At 43.0% G+C, this 11,908-nt stretch overlaps 2 protein-coding genes and 1 long non-coding RNA gene across 7 annotated transcripts in view; 2 read left to right on the top strand and 1 right to left on the bottom strand.

Moving 5' to 3' along the window:
- THAP9 (THAP domain containing 9) overlaps nt 1–1,258 on the bottom strand; it is a 25,084-nt gene extending 23,826 nt beyond the window's left edge. Inside the window, exon 1 of the mRNA XM_010845933.1 lies at nt 1,036–1,258. Within this exon, the coding sequence (XP_010844235.1) occupies nt 1,036–1,115 (80 nt within the window). The 5' untranslated portion in view covers nt 1,116–1,258. The remainder of the gene's footprint in view (nt 1–1,035) is intronic.
- Nucleotides 1,259–4,493: 3,235 nt separating this feature from the next.
- Nucleotides 4,494–9,177, top strand: LOC104992922. Of its 2 annotated transcripts, XR_825776.1 has the most exons (4): nt 4,494–4,745; nt 4,917–5,062; nt 6,843–6,917; nt 7,931–9,177. It is a non-coding gene; the product is annotated as an uncharacterized LOC104992922 (long non-coding RNA). The 2 variants fall into 2 exon arrangements; XR_825775.1 differs by having other exon boundaries at nt 4,494–5,062.
- A 2,568-nt stretch (nt 9,178–11,745) lies between these two features.
- The window catches only part of SEC31A (SEC31 homolog A (S. cerevisiae)), a 60,967-nt gene continuing 60,804 nt past the window's right edge, over nt 11,746–11,908 (top strand). For all 4 annotated transcript variants that reach the window (XM_010845927.1, XM_010845932.1, XM_010845930.1 and 1 more), the window contains exon 1: nt 11,746–11,888. The gene's annotated coding sequence lies outside the window, so the exon portion shown is untranslated. The remainder of the gene's footprint in view (nt 11,889–11,908) is intronic.

Here is an 11,908-nt window from a genome sequence, read left to right as displayed (position 1 = left end):
GGGGGGCGGGGGGTGGAGGGAGGGTGATGGAATTCAGTCTCCCAAGCCTTCTCTGAGTTCCAAAGAGATCAAAGCAGTGACTAATTAGGGAAATCAGGGAAAGCAGAAAAGTAGCACTTAAACCAGATAGCCTGAACAATAAATAGTTCAGTGACAACACAATAGTCCCAATTCCTTCTCAAGGAATACACATAACGTTTTGGCTATCTTTAGGTAGTTCTGTAAAAACTAAACCCCACCCAGGTGGAGAATGGTGACTACCTGTGGATCACAAGCCCTTAGACCTCAGGTTTGGAACCAGAGGTCTAACCACAACCAGAAAGCTGATGATTCAGCTTCTCCAAACACCAACCTGTTACCCCCACTCAATCAGAATAACGTCACGCACCCTGCAGCCCTCATCCCAAATGCCGCTTTGAAAAAATCTAAAAGCCATCAGGGAGTTCAGAACTTTTCAACACCATCTATCCATTCCCCTCGCTTGGCACCAATTAACGCTGGACTTTCCTTCACCACAACCCACCATCAGTAAATTGGATTTGCTAACCGGAGGGAGAAGGGAAGCGAGCTCTATTCCAAACAAGCTCTATTACGAGCTCTATTCGTAACAAACGCATATGTACTCAAGCTCCCAAGCAAGACACACACTAAAGAAAGCGCACGCCTTCAACAGTTCTTCTAAACTGCCTTCCTTTCTCCTCTTCAATAAAACGACGGAAAGGCAGCAAGACTCCTTTAGAGTAACTCCTGCTAAAAGCTACTGGGGTCCGGTAGGCAAGCTACAGGGCACTGGTAGGCAAGGAGAAAACAAGCACTTCGCAGACACACTCTGCAGACAAACACTGAGCAGGATGACAAACACAGAGCAGGATGACAAAACTGAGCGTTACCCTCCAGGTTGCCCAATTCCCTCCCCCGCCCCACGCTACGCACGACACGTCGACGGCGTGACGCACCACCAGGCCCCGCCCCCACCCCCGTGGCCTGCAGCGCCTGGCCCTGCTGGGAGTTAGCGCGGAGGCTGTTCTCACGCACTGGTGGAAAGAGAGGCCGCGCTCCCGGCTCAGCACGGTGTCTCGTGTGCTGCAGCCCACTGCCGAGCAACTTCGGGTCATCTTCTTGCTACGTGGGGCTCCACCTCCGGTCTTCCCGCGACAGCATGAGTCGCGGTCAAGTTAGCTCCGCCCGCTGACTCCGCAGCTACCACCTTTATTTGTTTGAGAAAGGCGGGCTCTTAAGGCTCTTTGGCTCCCGCCCTACCTCTCCGCGGGCGCTGCGCTCGCCGCCGTGGCCAATCACAGAGCACGTCACGTCGCAGCAGCCAATCGGAAAGGCTGGGGGGGTATTAAGCCAACCTCTGGGCCTCCCCTCGCTCCTCGTTGGAGGGTGGTAACTATATTTCGCTACAATGGGCTCTTTTTCGTTCGGCCTGGTGAAATCTAGGGCCATCCGCGCTTCTTCCGAGGCTCGGCCGGAGAATGCCAAGGGGGAAAGGCAGGACAAAAGTTGAGGCGAATCCAGAGGCATGCCGGTGGGTCTCAAAGTGCGAGCTCTGAAAGTGTCGGGAGGTCTAGGAAAGGATGAACGTGGCGCCCTAGAAATATTGAAGGCAAAATTAGAACCCAAATAAATTATTTAATGGGGGGCATGTCATTTTCTTGCATTTTATTTTGCAGTTATCTGATGCAGAGATAATGTCGGAGCTATTGGTAGAGTAGGTATGTGACCTCAGGATTTAATGAGAATTTAATACCAAGATAAGTCGGTTTTTAATTCATCGAGCTCTTTCCTGCAAGATCCTTTGCCGCAAAGGGGATTAAGAAGGAGATAAGGTAAGAAGGTTCTGGGGATTTGGGGGGAAGCGCACGGTCTAGTGGGGACTCGTCAATAGAAGTACTAGGAGGGGCAGGAGGGAGGGCAGTGAAATGGTTTTGCTTGGGATGTGCGACATCGTGGATAGTTTTCAGGAATGAGAAGATCTTAGAACGATGTCTTTTTTTAAGCTCTTTATGTTTACGGTATGAGACTTCAGTTTTTACAGAAGAAACAAAATGGAGACAAGGTGGGGCGTACTTTCTATTTTGTATGTTTGAAGACGTCCTTAGTATATTATGTAGCATCTTTCCTGCTTAACGTTGGAGGCTCATTAAAGAAAACGAATGTTCGTAAACTTTTTTATTTCTGTCTCTAGCTGCAAGAATGAGTCCAGCATCCAAGCAAGGTTGTTCTTTCTCCCTTGTTACTTAATCCAGATTCTGGCTGAAAAGATTCATCTCAAGGTATTGTTCACAGTTGCTTTCCATTATAATATGCTTATGTAGTATTCAGTTCAATCCTTGGAAGGAAAGTTATGACCAACCTAAATAGCATATTAAAAAACAGAGACATTATTTTGCCAACAAAGGTCCGTCTAGTCAAGGCTATGGTTTTTCCAGTGGTCATGTATGGATGTGAGAGTTACACTGTGAAGAAAGCTGAGTGCTGAAGAATTGATGCTTTTGAACTGTGGTGTTGGAGAAGACTCTTGAGAGTCCCTTGGACTGCAAGGAGGTCCAACCAGTCCATTCTAAAGGAGATCAGTCCTGGGTGTTCATTGGAAGGACTGATGCTAAAGCTGAAACTCCAGTACTTTGGCCACTTCGTGCGAAGAGTTGACTTGTTGGAAAAGACCCTGATGCTGGGAGGGATTAGGGGCAGGAGGAGAAGAAGACGACAGAGGATGAGATGGCTGGATGGCCTCACCAACTCAATGGACATGAGTTTGAGTAGACTCTGAGAGTTGGTTATGGACAGGGAAGCCTGGTGTGCTGCGGACACGACTGAACGACTGAACAGAACTGAACTGAAAAAGTGTTGGTTCCAGGGAAGTACGCTTAGGCTCTTTGAACCCATTAAAGGTAACTTTAAATGGAGACTTAAAGTTACCATTATGGAGTATTAAAAGAGCAATGCTTGCGGGTGTTGGACATTTCTGATTGAAGTAGAGCCCTGGGCAAAAGGGCTGCTGTTAAGATGGGTTCAGGGATAATCTAACCTGCTTCGAGCTGGGCACAGAGGTGGGTGCTGCTCCTAAGAGAGTCCAGGTGCAGGCACACATTTTTCATTTTCTTAAGCTAGAGCTGCCAGTTCAGCATCAGAGTACAAAGAAGGGATGTTTTTCTTTCCTGCTGAATTAGTTCATGAGAATGTGGCTCTCAAAGTCTTGACAGTATCCATCTAATTATTTATTACAGATGGGTTTCAGAAAACTGCAGTGCTGGGGGACAATTGACTTCAATGCACACCTGCTCAATGAAAGTAACCAGCTTACTTTACAGCCACAGGGGGTCGGTGCTGTGGGTATTCTTAGTGTGCTTCTGGATAGGGAAGCATGCAATCCTTTATAAATGGCATCATTGATGTTGAGTTGTATTTATGTATTTTTACATTTGCTAATAAGCTTTATATACTTTTTGTTACTATTTTTCATTTTTTTCCTGGTCAAATTGAAGTTCTCAATTTATTTCTCATTTGATTATATCTTTGCTTCCTTCGATAGCTTCATATCCAATGATTAAACATTTTCACTGCTGTTCACATAATGAACTTATGTGATTACTGAATACATGAATGAGGATATGTAAGCTGTATTAAAGATATTATTTGTAGAAAGCACTGACCAGTGCAAAAAATAATTTGAAATAAAATATCTCTTTTCAGGAATTGTATTCTTGAAGATGTCGGAAAAAGATTCCTGGGTCTTGGAAGAGAATTACTAAAACTGCAGGGGAGGTAGTGTAATATCTTTCTTTTTTTTAGCATATTAAGTATTCCTGGTACAAGAGCAGTGAGTGGAAGGGGAGGATTGTCCAAGTAAAACATATATTTATAAAGGGTTGAATGAAATCTAACTTTCTGTTTTATGTTATAAAATCTCATTAATTGCTTACTTGGGGAAAAATTAGTAACAGCTAATGCTTATTGAGTTGTACTAAATGTTTTGTATGTGCAGGATTTTTTGTTTTCAACACATTTTTCTCAGCTATGAAAGCAAAAATAGAGGCTTTGCCTTCTAGGACTGGTATCTTCCGTATTGACTACCTATCTTTTTGTCAGATTTTTAGCTAGTATTACATTTATTTGTCATCCTGACATCATAAAATGTATTTCTAGTAACTGACATATTCTCACTGAATTTTTCATCCTGTTCTCTGGGGATTTTTGTTCTTCAGAAGGCCTTGGGGTTTTGAAATTATTGGTGACTGAGTATAAAGTCAGTTCTGAATCCAATCCTTGCCCATGAATTTTAGACCTTTTCAGTTAATTCATAAGTTGTACATTTTACTTTTTTGGATATAGATTATGACCTTCTGGGACTTCCCTCGTGGCTTGGTTGGTTAAGAATCCGCCTGCAGTGTGGGAGACCTGGTTCGATTCCTGGGTTGGGAAGATCCCCTGGGGAAGGGAAAGGCTACCCACTCTAGTGTTCTGCCCTAGAGAATCCCATGGACTGTATGTATAGTCCAAGGGGTTGCAAAGAGTCGGACACAGCTGAGCGACCTTCACTTCACTTGACTTCTGACCTTCTGTGTTAGTGTTTATTGCTTTGTAACAGATTGCTCAATATTTGGCGATTTAAAGCAAACACTGATTAAACAGTAAGGAACGGAGGTAGAAGACAGACATCAGCTTCCAAACTGTCTTCAGTTGGCAAGCCTCCATTCCCTGATGGCTGTTGGCTGAAGGCTTCAGTTCTTCTTCACCGTGTGAGCCTCTCCCTGGGCTTCCTGAGTGTTCTTACCACGTGATAGCTGGCTTTACCCAGAGGGACTGGTCTAAGAGAAAGGCCAAGATGGAAGCTTGTCTTTTAATACTTTTTTTTTTAATTTGCTTGAAAGTGACAAAACATCGCTTCTGCCCTGTTCTGTTGGCCTTAGTGTGGTGTAGGTGCGCACTATACAAAGGTGTGACTACCAAGAGGGGAGGGGTCATCAGAGACCATCTTGGAGCCTGACTGCTGCTGCTGCTGCTAAGTCACTTCAGTTGTGTCCGACTCTGTGCGACCCCATAGACGGCAGCCCAGGTAATTAAGTATTATTGTTGTCGGACCCGTTACCCCTCTCCTAATTCCTCCTAGGTGGAAGTGGTTAGAGAAGCTCAGTAACACTAAACCGTAGATAGAAATTGTGTATCCTTTGCCTTATTATTTTGCTTGGGGTGCAGAATGACTTGAAACAGTTGAAATTTCTATGTAGAGTATTTCAAGGAATGTAGTCTGATTGCTTGTAGGCAATTACACAAATATTTGAGATAGGATGCATTAAAAATACAAATATGCAGCAGCAGAATTAGAGGAGTTTGCCCTTTTCCCCCAAAGGGTGAGTATATGTCCTTTTCTTTCTGCTGCTCGCCGCCGCCCTGGGCTCTGTCCCTCTTAATGAGCAAAACATAGACCTTGTCAAGCAGTAATAATGTTCTGCTGCTGCTGCTAAGTCGCTTCAGTCATGTCCGATTCTGTGCGACCCCATAGACGGCAGCCCCCCAGGCTCCTCTGTCCCTGGGATTCTCCAGGCAAGAACAGTGGAGCGGGTTGCCATTTCCTTCTCCAGTGCATGAAAGTGAAAAGTGAAAGTGAAGTCGCTCAGTCGTGTCTGACCCTCAGCGACCCCATGGACTGCAGCCCACCAGGCTCCTCTGTCCACGGGATTTTCCAGGCAAGAGTACTGGAGTGGGGTGCCTTTGCCTTCTCTGCATAATGTTCTAAATAGGCAGAATTCTAATTAGTTCTGGAGACTTGTAATCTTTTTGAGTCTTTTCCCATCATCACTGCTTGAAAGTTCTTTGTTAGCAGAGACGACTCTCCCACTTTTCCTTTAAAGTTTTAGTGTTTATGATCACTGGAAACGTCTGGTAACAAAGACATTACACACAGAGCGAGGCATAACCAGTTTGGGGATTGTTAAGGTATGGGTTCAGTTTAGTTCAGTCGCTCAGTCGTGTCTGACTCTTTGTGACCCCATGAATTGCAGCACGCCAGGCCTCCCTGTCCATCACCAACTCCCAGAGTTCACCCAAACCCATGTGAATTGAGTCGGTGATGCCATCCAGCCATCTCATCCTCTGTAGTCCCCTTCTGCCTCCAGTCTTTCCAGCATCAGACTCTTTTCCAATGAGTCAACCCTTCACATGAGTATTGGAGTTTCAGCCTCAGCATCAGTCCTTCCAATGAACACCCAGGACTGGTCGGTCTCCTTTAGGATGGACTGGTTGGATCTCCTTGCAGATCATCGAAAAAGCAAGAGAGTTCCAGAAAAACATCTATTTCTGCTTTATTGACATGCCAAAGCCTTTGACTGTGTGGATCACAATAAACTGGAAAATTCTGAAAGAGATGGGAATACCAGACCACCTGACCTGCCTCTTGAAAAACCTATATGCAGGTCAGGAAGGTATGGGTACTCTTTTAATATCAGGGTTAATGTTGAGAAGGCACCTCCAAGTTAGCATAAGCTAACCTGTACAAAGAAGTAAGTGACATGCTTGAAATTATCTTTGTTGAGTTTTTTCCAGTCATAGTAAAATTGGAAGTCTTGTCTGTTCTACGTGAGAAAACGGAAAACTATAGAAATGTGCCTTTATGTATTTTTAAAGGGGAGCTAAGCAATAAAAACTTAAAACTAGAGCTTAAGTTGAAAATAAGTACAAATGTCCAATGATTAAACTTTTCCACTGCTGTTCACATCATGATTTGTTGTGATTAATGTATGTGAATGAGGACATAATGAAGAAAAGAAAATCATGATGCATATAGTTAAGATATGGTTTTTGTACATTGACTTGCCTGTAAATGTTTTTCATTTTAGGAATAAAATTGAAAGGTGTTTTTCTTAGAGAACACCATGTGTGAGATTTATCAAGAGTTTGAAGATGTATATAAGGTAAGAAGTTTATAAACTTATTTTTTTTAAGATAGTAATTTTAGAAAAACATTGGATTTTGTATTCATTATGTATTGAGCATAATGTGGATATTTAATTAAAATTTTTCCTCATTCAGCTTTCAAAGATAAAAAATATTTCAAAGATAATATAACTTTCATTTAATTCAGGAGAGGCTCTTGGGTGGGTTGGGGGGGTGTGTGGCAGGACTTTTAACCTTGATAATCATCTTTAAAAAATAATAATGATATAATTCTTTCAGGCCCTGAAATTCTTAGAGGTCATATATTCTTCGGTTTAAATTGGTTGAATTATTGGATATTCTGTAAATAATTCTTTGGTATGCTTGTGGATGACCATCCTTTTACTTGAGCTTTGTTCAAGAACAGTAGATAGGCAGGTAGTCAGAGCTGAGAACCTCAAACCTAATACCAGATTGACCTGCTGTGAATTAGGCATGGCATCTTGGGGTGTTTCTCAAATTTAACCAAGTTAATTTTCTATTTCTTAAAGTTTGATATAAACTTTATGGCCCTTAGTGATAAGATATATGAAATTAACGCATTTGAAAACAGAATTTAAACATTAATGGGCTGGATGCTACTGTTGTCTAGAAGTAAACATAGTACTGGCTGCTGTTCAATAAATGTTATACACATATGGGCTTGTGATTGTGAAGTTTTACAATCTGGACAACAGTACAGTTATCCAGAACTTTAATCTTTTGCAGTCCTTAAGACTATTGAAATGAGGGGAGGGGCTCTAAATTCTCCATAAATTTAAACACTCTAAAAGGGTGTTTTTGGACTGTCTGCAAATCCTTCTTTGAAGAATTCTATATAACATTATCTCCAAACATTCTTTCAGTGAGTATTTCAGAGTCTTAGAATTAACATTCTTTTCAAAAAAACTTCAGTTTTATTTGATCTAGAACTTGGTTGGCCAGTAGTTAACTAAATTGGGTTAAAAGTTGACTATTTTGTGAATTTCCAACACAAGTTTTTCTGTTTTAGATACGGGTCCTTTGCGCCATTTCAACATGTGAATCTTTTCACACGGTAGTTAAACAGCACCTGACCCACAGCAACACAGCGGAACTTTCAATTGTCACAATATTAACTGTGTATTATTGCATAAACTTGGCTATGGCTCTTTATTCCAGAATCATTATGCAAAGAAAAGGTGTGCATCAAGAATGGTATCAGTTACATCACTTCTTTCAAAGCCTTGGTCATCGAACATCTATTAGTTACACAGATAGCAAAGCATGTAACTGTTGCCTCCTTGTCTCCCAGTGATAAGCCCATGGAACATTTTACAAAAATGGATAATCAGAAGAGGGAATTGGTCAATAAATATGACTGAACTACAAAGAAATGAAAAATGATTAACACTGCAGATAAAATTAGTGTTAGAAGCTTTGAAAATGGCCACTGCAAAGCAAATATAGGATGATACCACGACCAACATGAAGCTACAGTACAAGCCACATTTTTTGAGTCTGATGAATATAAAAGCAAGGTAAAGTTGGTTCAACATCTTTTAGTGTAAAATTTCACCAAGAACAGAAAGCCGCTTATGGTTGAAATGAAGCATTTACTTCTCCTTTGTAGTGTAATCAAGAACAAATACCAATCAGTTTGGCATTGAAATCAGTTGCTACATTGAAGGAAATGGTAATTACAAGGACATCTATTTACTGCCAGTAAAGGCTGGTTTCATCTCAAAGTCAACACAAACTAATGTTAACCTACCTAGTGAAGCTACAAACTCAGATAAGGATGTTACTGTGAAATGTGTGCTCAGATTCCAAGAACTACAGGCAGTCCTTGCAGTAGCAAGAGGCTGTACTGTGGAAAAACTGCAGCATTCAGATGGGATGTAAATGGAGTTAGAAGATAGAGATGACCATTAGAGTGTTGACGCTGCTGCCATTCAAGAAACAGTTCTAGGTATGTAGGAGGCAGAACTCAGTGAAGTTTTATGTAGGAAAGCAGTTGTAAACAATGAATGCATCTCAAAAGAAGTGATGTTGTTGAACAACTTAACATTGAAGGAACTTGCAGAACTATCATGACATTGACTGTTAAAAGATAAAATTTTGGAAGCTGATTCAAACTTGGAAATGAATATGACAGTTTGCCAAGGCATAGATAAGATGCCTTGGCATCTCACTCCATATTATAAGTTTTATAATGAGAAAGCAAGCACATTTCAAAACTACTTGATACATTTTTTTTAATAAAGAAATAAAACGTAACTTTCAGTGTCTCCAGTGGTTTGTTTTGAGGTTTTTTTGTTTGGTGGGGGAGATAATTGTTGGGTTTGATTTTTTTTTTTTTTTTTGGCTGCACCATGTGGCTTGTGGGACCTTAGTTCCCTGATCAGGAGTTGATCTTAACCAGAGCAGTGAAAGCTACAAATCCTAACAACTGGACTGCCAGGGAATTCCCAATGTTTGTAGTGTTACTACAAATATTACTTTAAAACCATAAATTACAAAATTACACAAAAATTTATAAATTACATTTATAACCAACATCAAGAGGTTTTTTAATGTTTTGCCAAGTCACAAAATAATTGTTAAATATTAACAATTACTGTTAATCCCATAGATTAAGACTTTGCACCATTTCAGCTTGTGTAGTCAAAGGCAGAACCACCTGCGTTTAAAACAAGGAGCGGAGTTTTTATATTCAGTCAGATATAAGTGCATCAAGTCTAGAACTGTAAGCTTTATCATAACCAATTATTATTGACACTTTTCACATTGTATGCTACTACATCAAGGCTTTGAAATAAAAATTTATACAAAGTCATTTGGACTTTACAGGCAAAACCCTGTCTAACAGAATGAAAGAGACAGTCACTCACTAGCATCCAACTCTGACTTCACCAGGCTCCTCTGTCTGCGGAATTCTCCAGGCAAGAATACTGGGGTGGGTTCCCATTTCCTTCTCCAGGGGATCTTTCAGACCCAGGGATTGAACCTGGTTCTCCTGCATTGCAGGCAGATGCTTTACCGGTTGAGCTACTAGGGGAGCCCCCAAATATGGTCCGACTTTTAAATCGGATTTTTATTGACACCTTTTTAGGTAAACTAGTCCTTGGAATGGTAAGTGAAAAACGGAAGGCTTTTTAGAACTTGAAATTAACAACTATCCTAAGCCTCTTGAGTAGGTCTACTTCAGCCTTACAGAACTATTTGCTTTTTAAACTGAACCATAAGTATACACCACCACTAAATGGTTTACAAGTGATGCCAAAATCTTGTCTCCGATGCTGAACAGAAATAGTATGGAAGAGAAATAGTGGTTTTATTTCTTTGGCAAGCAAAGAGGGAACACAGTAGGCTAGCACCTCAAAACCTGCCTCCTTTAGGGAATAGGGAGAGGCTTTGTATCCCAATGAAGGTCCTGCTTTTTTTTTTTCTTCTGCAAAATTTCAGAACAGCCACAGCTGGCATCGCACAACTCAGTAATCAGGTCATGTCTCCCTGAAGTTAAAACAACCTGTGACCTTTTTTGAAATGCTACAAGAGAATGTAGGGGGAGAAGAGTGCCAGATGCAAAGTATAATTCATACAGAATCAGAGTGATAGTTTTGTTTATCTTTGTGAAGGACAAGTCTAGCAGATAAATAAACAAGATTGCTTAACTCTAGCAGTCCTGTTTGGCTGGTATGTGCCTAAGACCATTCATACATGTATGTTTAGTGAACACAAAAACGTGCCTACTTTCTTAAATACGAGAGTTTGCTATATTTTACTTTACTTCCAGTGAAGGCGTTTAGAAATGCTGTATTGGGAAGAGAACTGCACATGTACAGGCTCTGGCGAAACCAATCAAGTTACAGTGTGACAAATGTTGAAGTGAAGTCCCTCAGTCGTATCCGACTCTTTGCGACCCCGTGGACAGTAGCCCACCAGGCTCCTCTGTCCATGGGATTCTCCAGGCAAGAATACTGGAGTGGGTTGCCATTTCCTTCTCCAGGGGATCTTCCCGACCCAGGGATTGAACCCAGGTCTCCCACATTGCAGGCAGACGCTTTAACCTCTGAGCCACCAGAGATCTCAAATAGTATCGCAGGATACTAACTACAGTACCTTATTCACTCCACTGTGCCTCTAGGGGCTTCCCTGGTAACTCAGCTGATAAAAGAATCCGCCTGCGATGTAGGAGACCCCGGTTCCATTCCTGGGTCGGGAAGATCTGGAGAAGAAAATAGCAACCCACTCCAGTATTCTTGCCTGGGAAAGCCCATGGACGGAGAAGCCAAGAGGGCTACAGTGTATGGGGTCGCAAAGAGTCGGCCATGACTGAGCGACTTTCACATTCATGCCTCTTTAGAGTAACAAATCAAGCATGTCCACAGCAGCCTTTGGGTATGATCAGATCGTTTGGTTCTAAATATACTCTCAATAAGAAATACCGGAGAACCAAGTAAATAAGTGAAATAACCCAGTAACAGCCTTGTAATAAGGCCCTTGCAGCCCGATTTCTCGGTGGCCGGTCGCGTCGGCAGCGTGGAGGGGGCCGCTGACGTCTCCCAGGACCAGCGCTACGTGGCGTTTCTGCTGGCAGGGGCCGGCCTCCCGCCAGACAGCTACGCCCACCGGGACTTCTCATTTTCGCATCATCCTGGCCACCGCACGCCGCCCCTCTGAATTCATAAGTGCAAGCGCGGCGCGGAAGCGAGTCCTCCCGGACTCCCACCCGCTACAGAGCCCCGACCCGGGCCCCGGCTCCGGCCCCGGTCCCGGAAGTGCCGTGGCAGATCGCGTATCGGGGTGGGCGGGGCGGGGCGTCGCTCCCGGAAGCGTCGGCCAGCCGGCTGGGCGGGGCTGCGGCTGCCACGTTGGAGCGGAACGTGGAGGTGGCCCAGGCCAGGAGGAGGGGCGGCGGCGAATGCTGGGAGAGTCCAACTGGCGCCGCGCTCACGCAGGAACCGGTCGCCGGGGGTCCCCGCCAGGTGCGTCCTCCTGTGCCCTC

Source organism: Bison bison, unplaced genomic scaffold (genome assembly GCF_000754665.1).
Source record: "Bison bison bison isolate TAMUID 2011002044 unplaced genomic scaffold, Bison_UMD1.0 scf7180017864228, whole genome shotgun sequence".
Classification (NCBI taxonomy): Eukaryota; Metazoa; Chordata; class Mammalia; order Artiodactyla; family Bovidae; genus Bison; species Bison bison.
The sequence above is the reverse complement of the archived record's forward strand: the minus strand, read 5'-3'. Positions and strand labels throughout refer to the sequence as shown.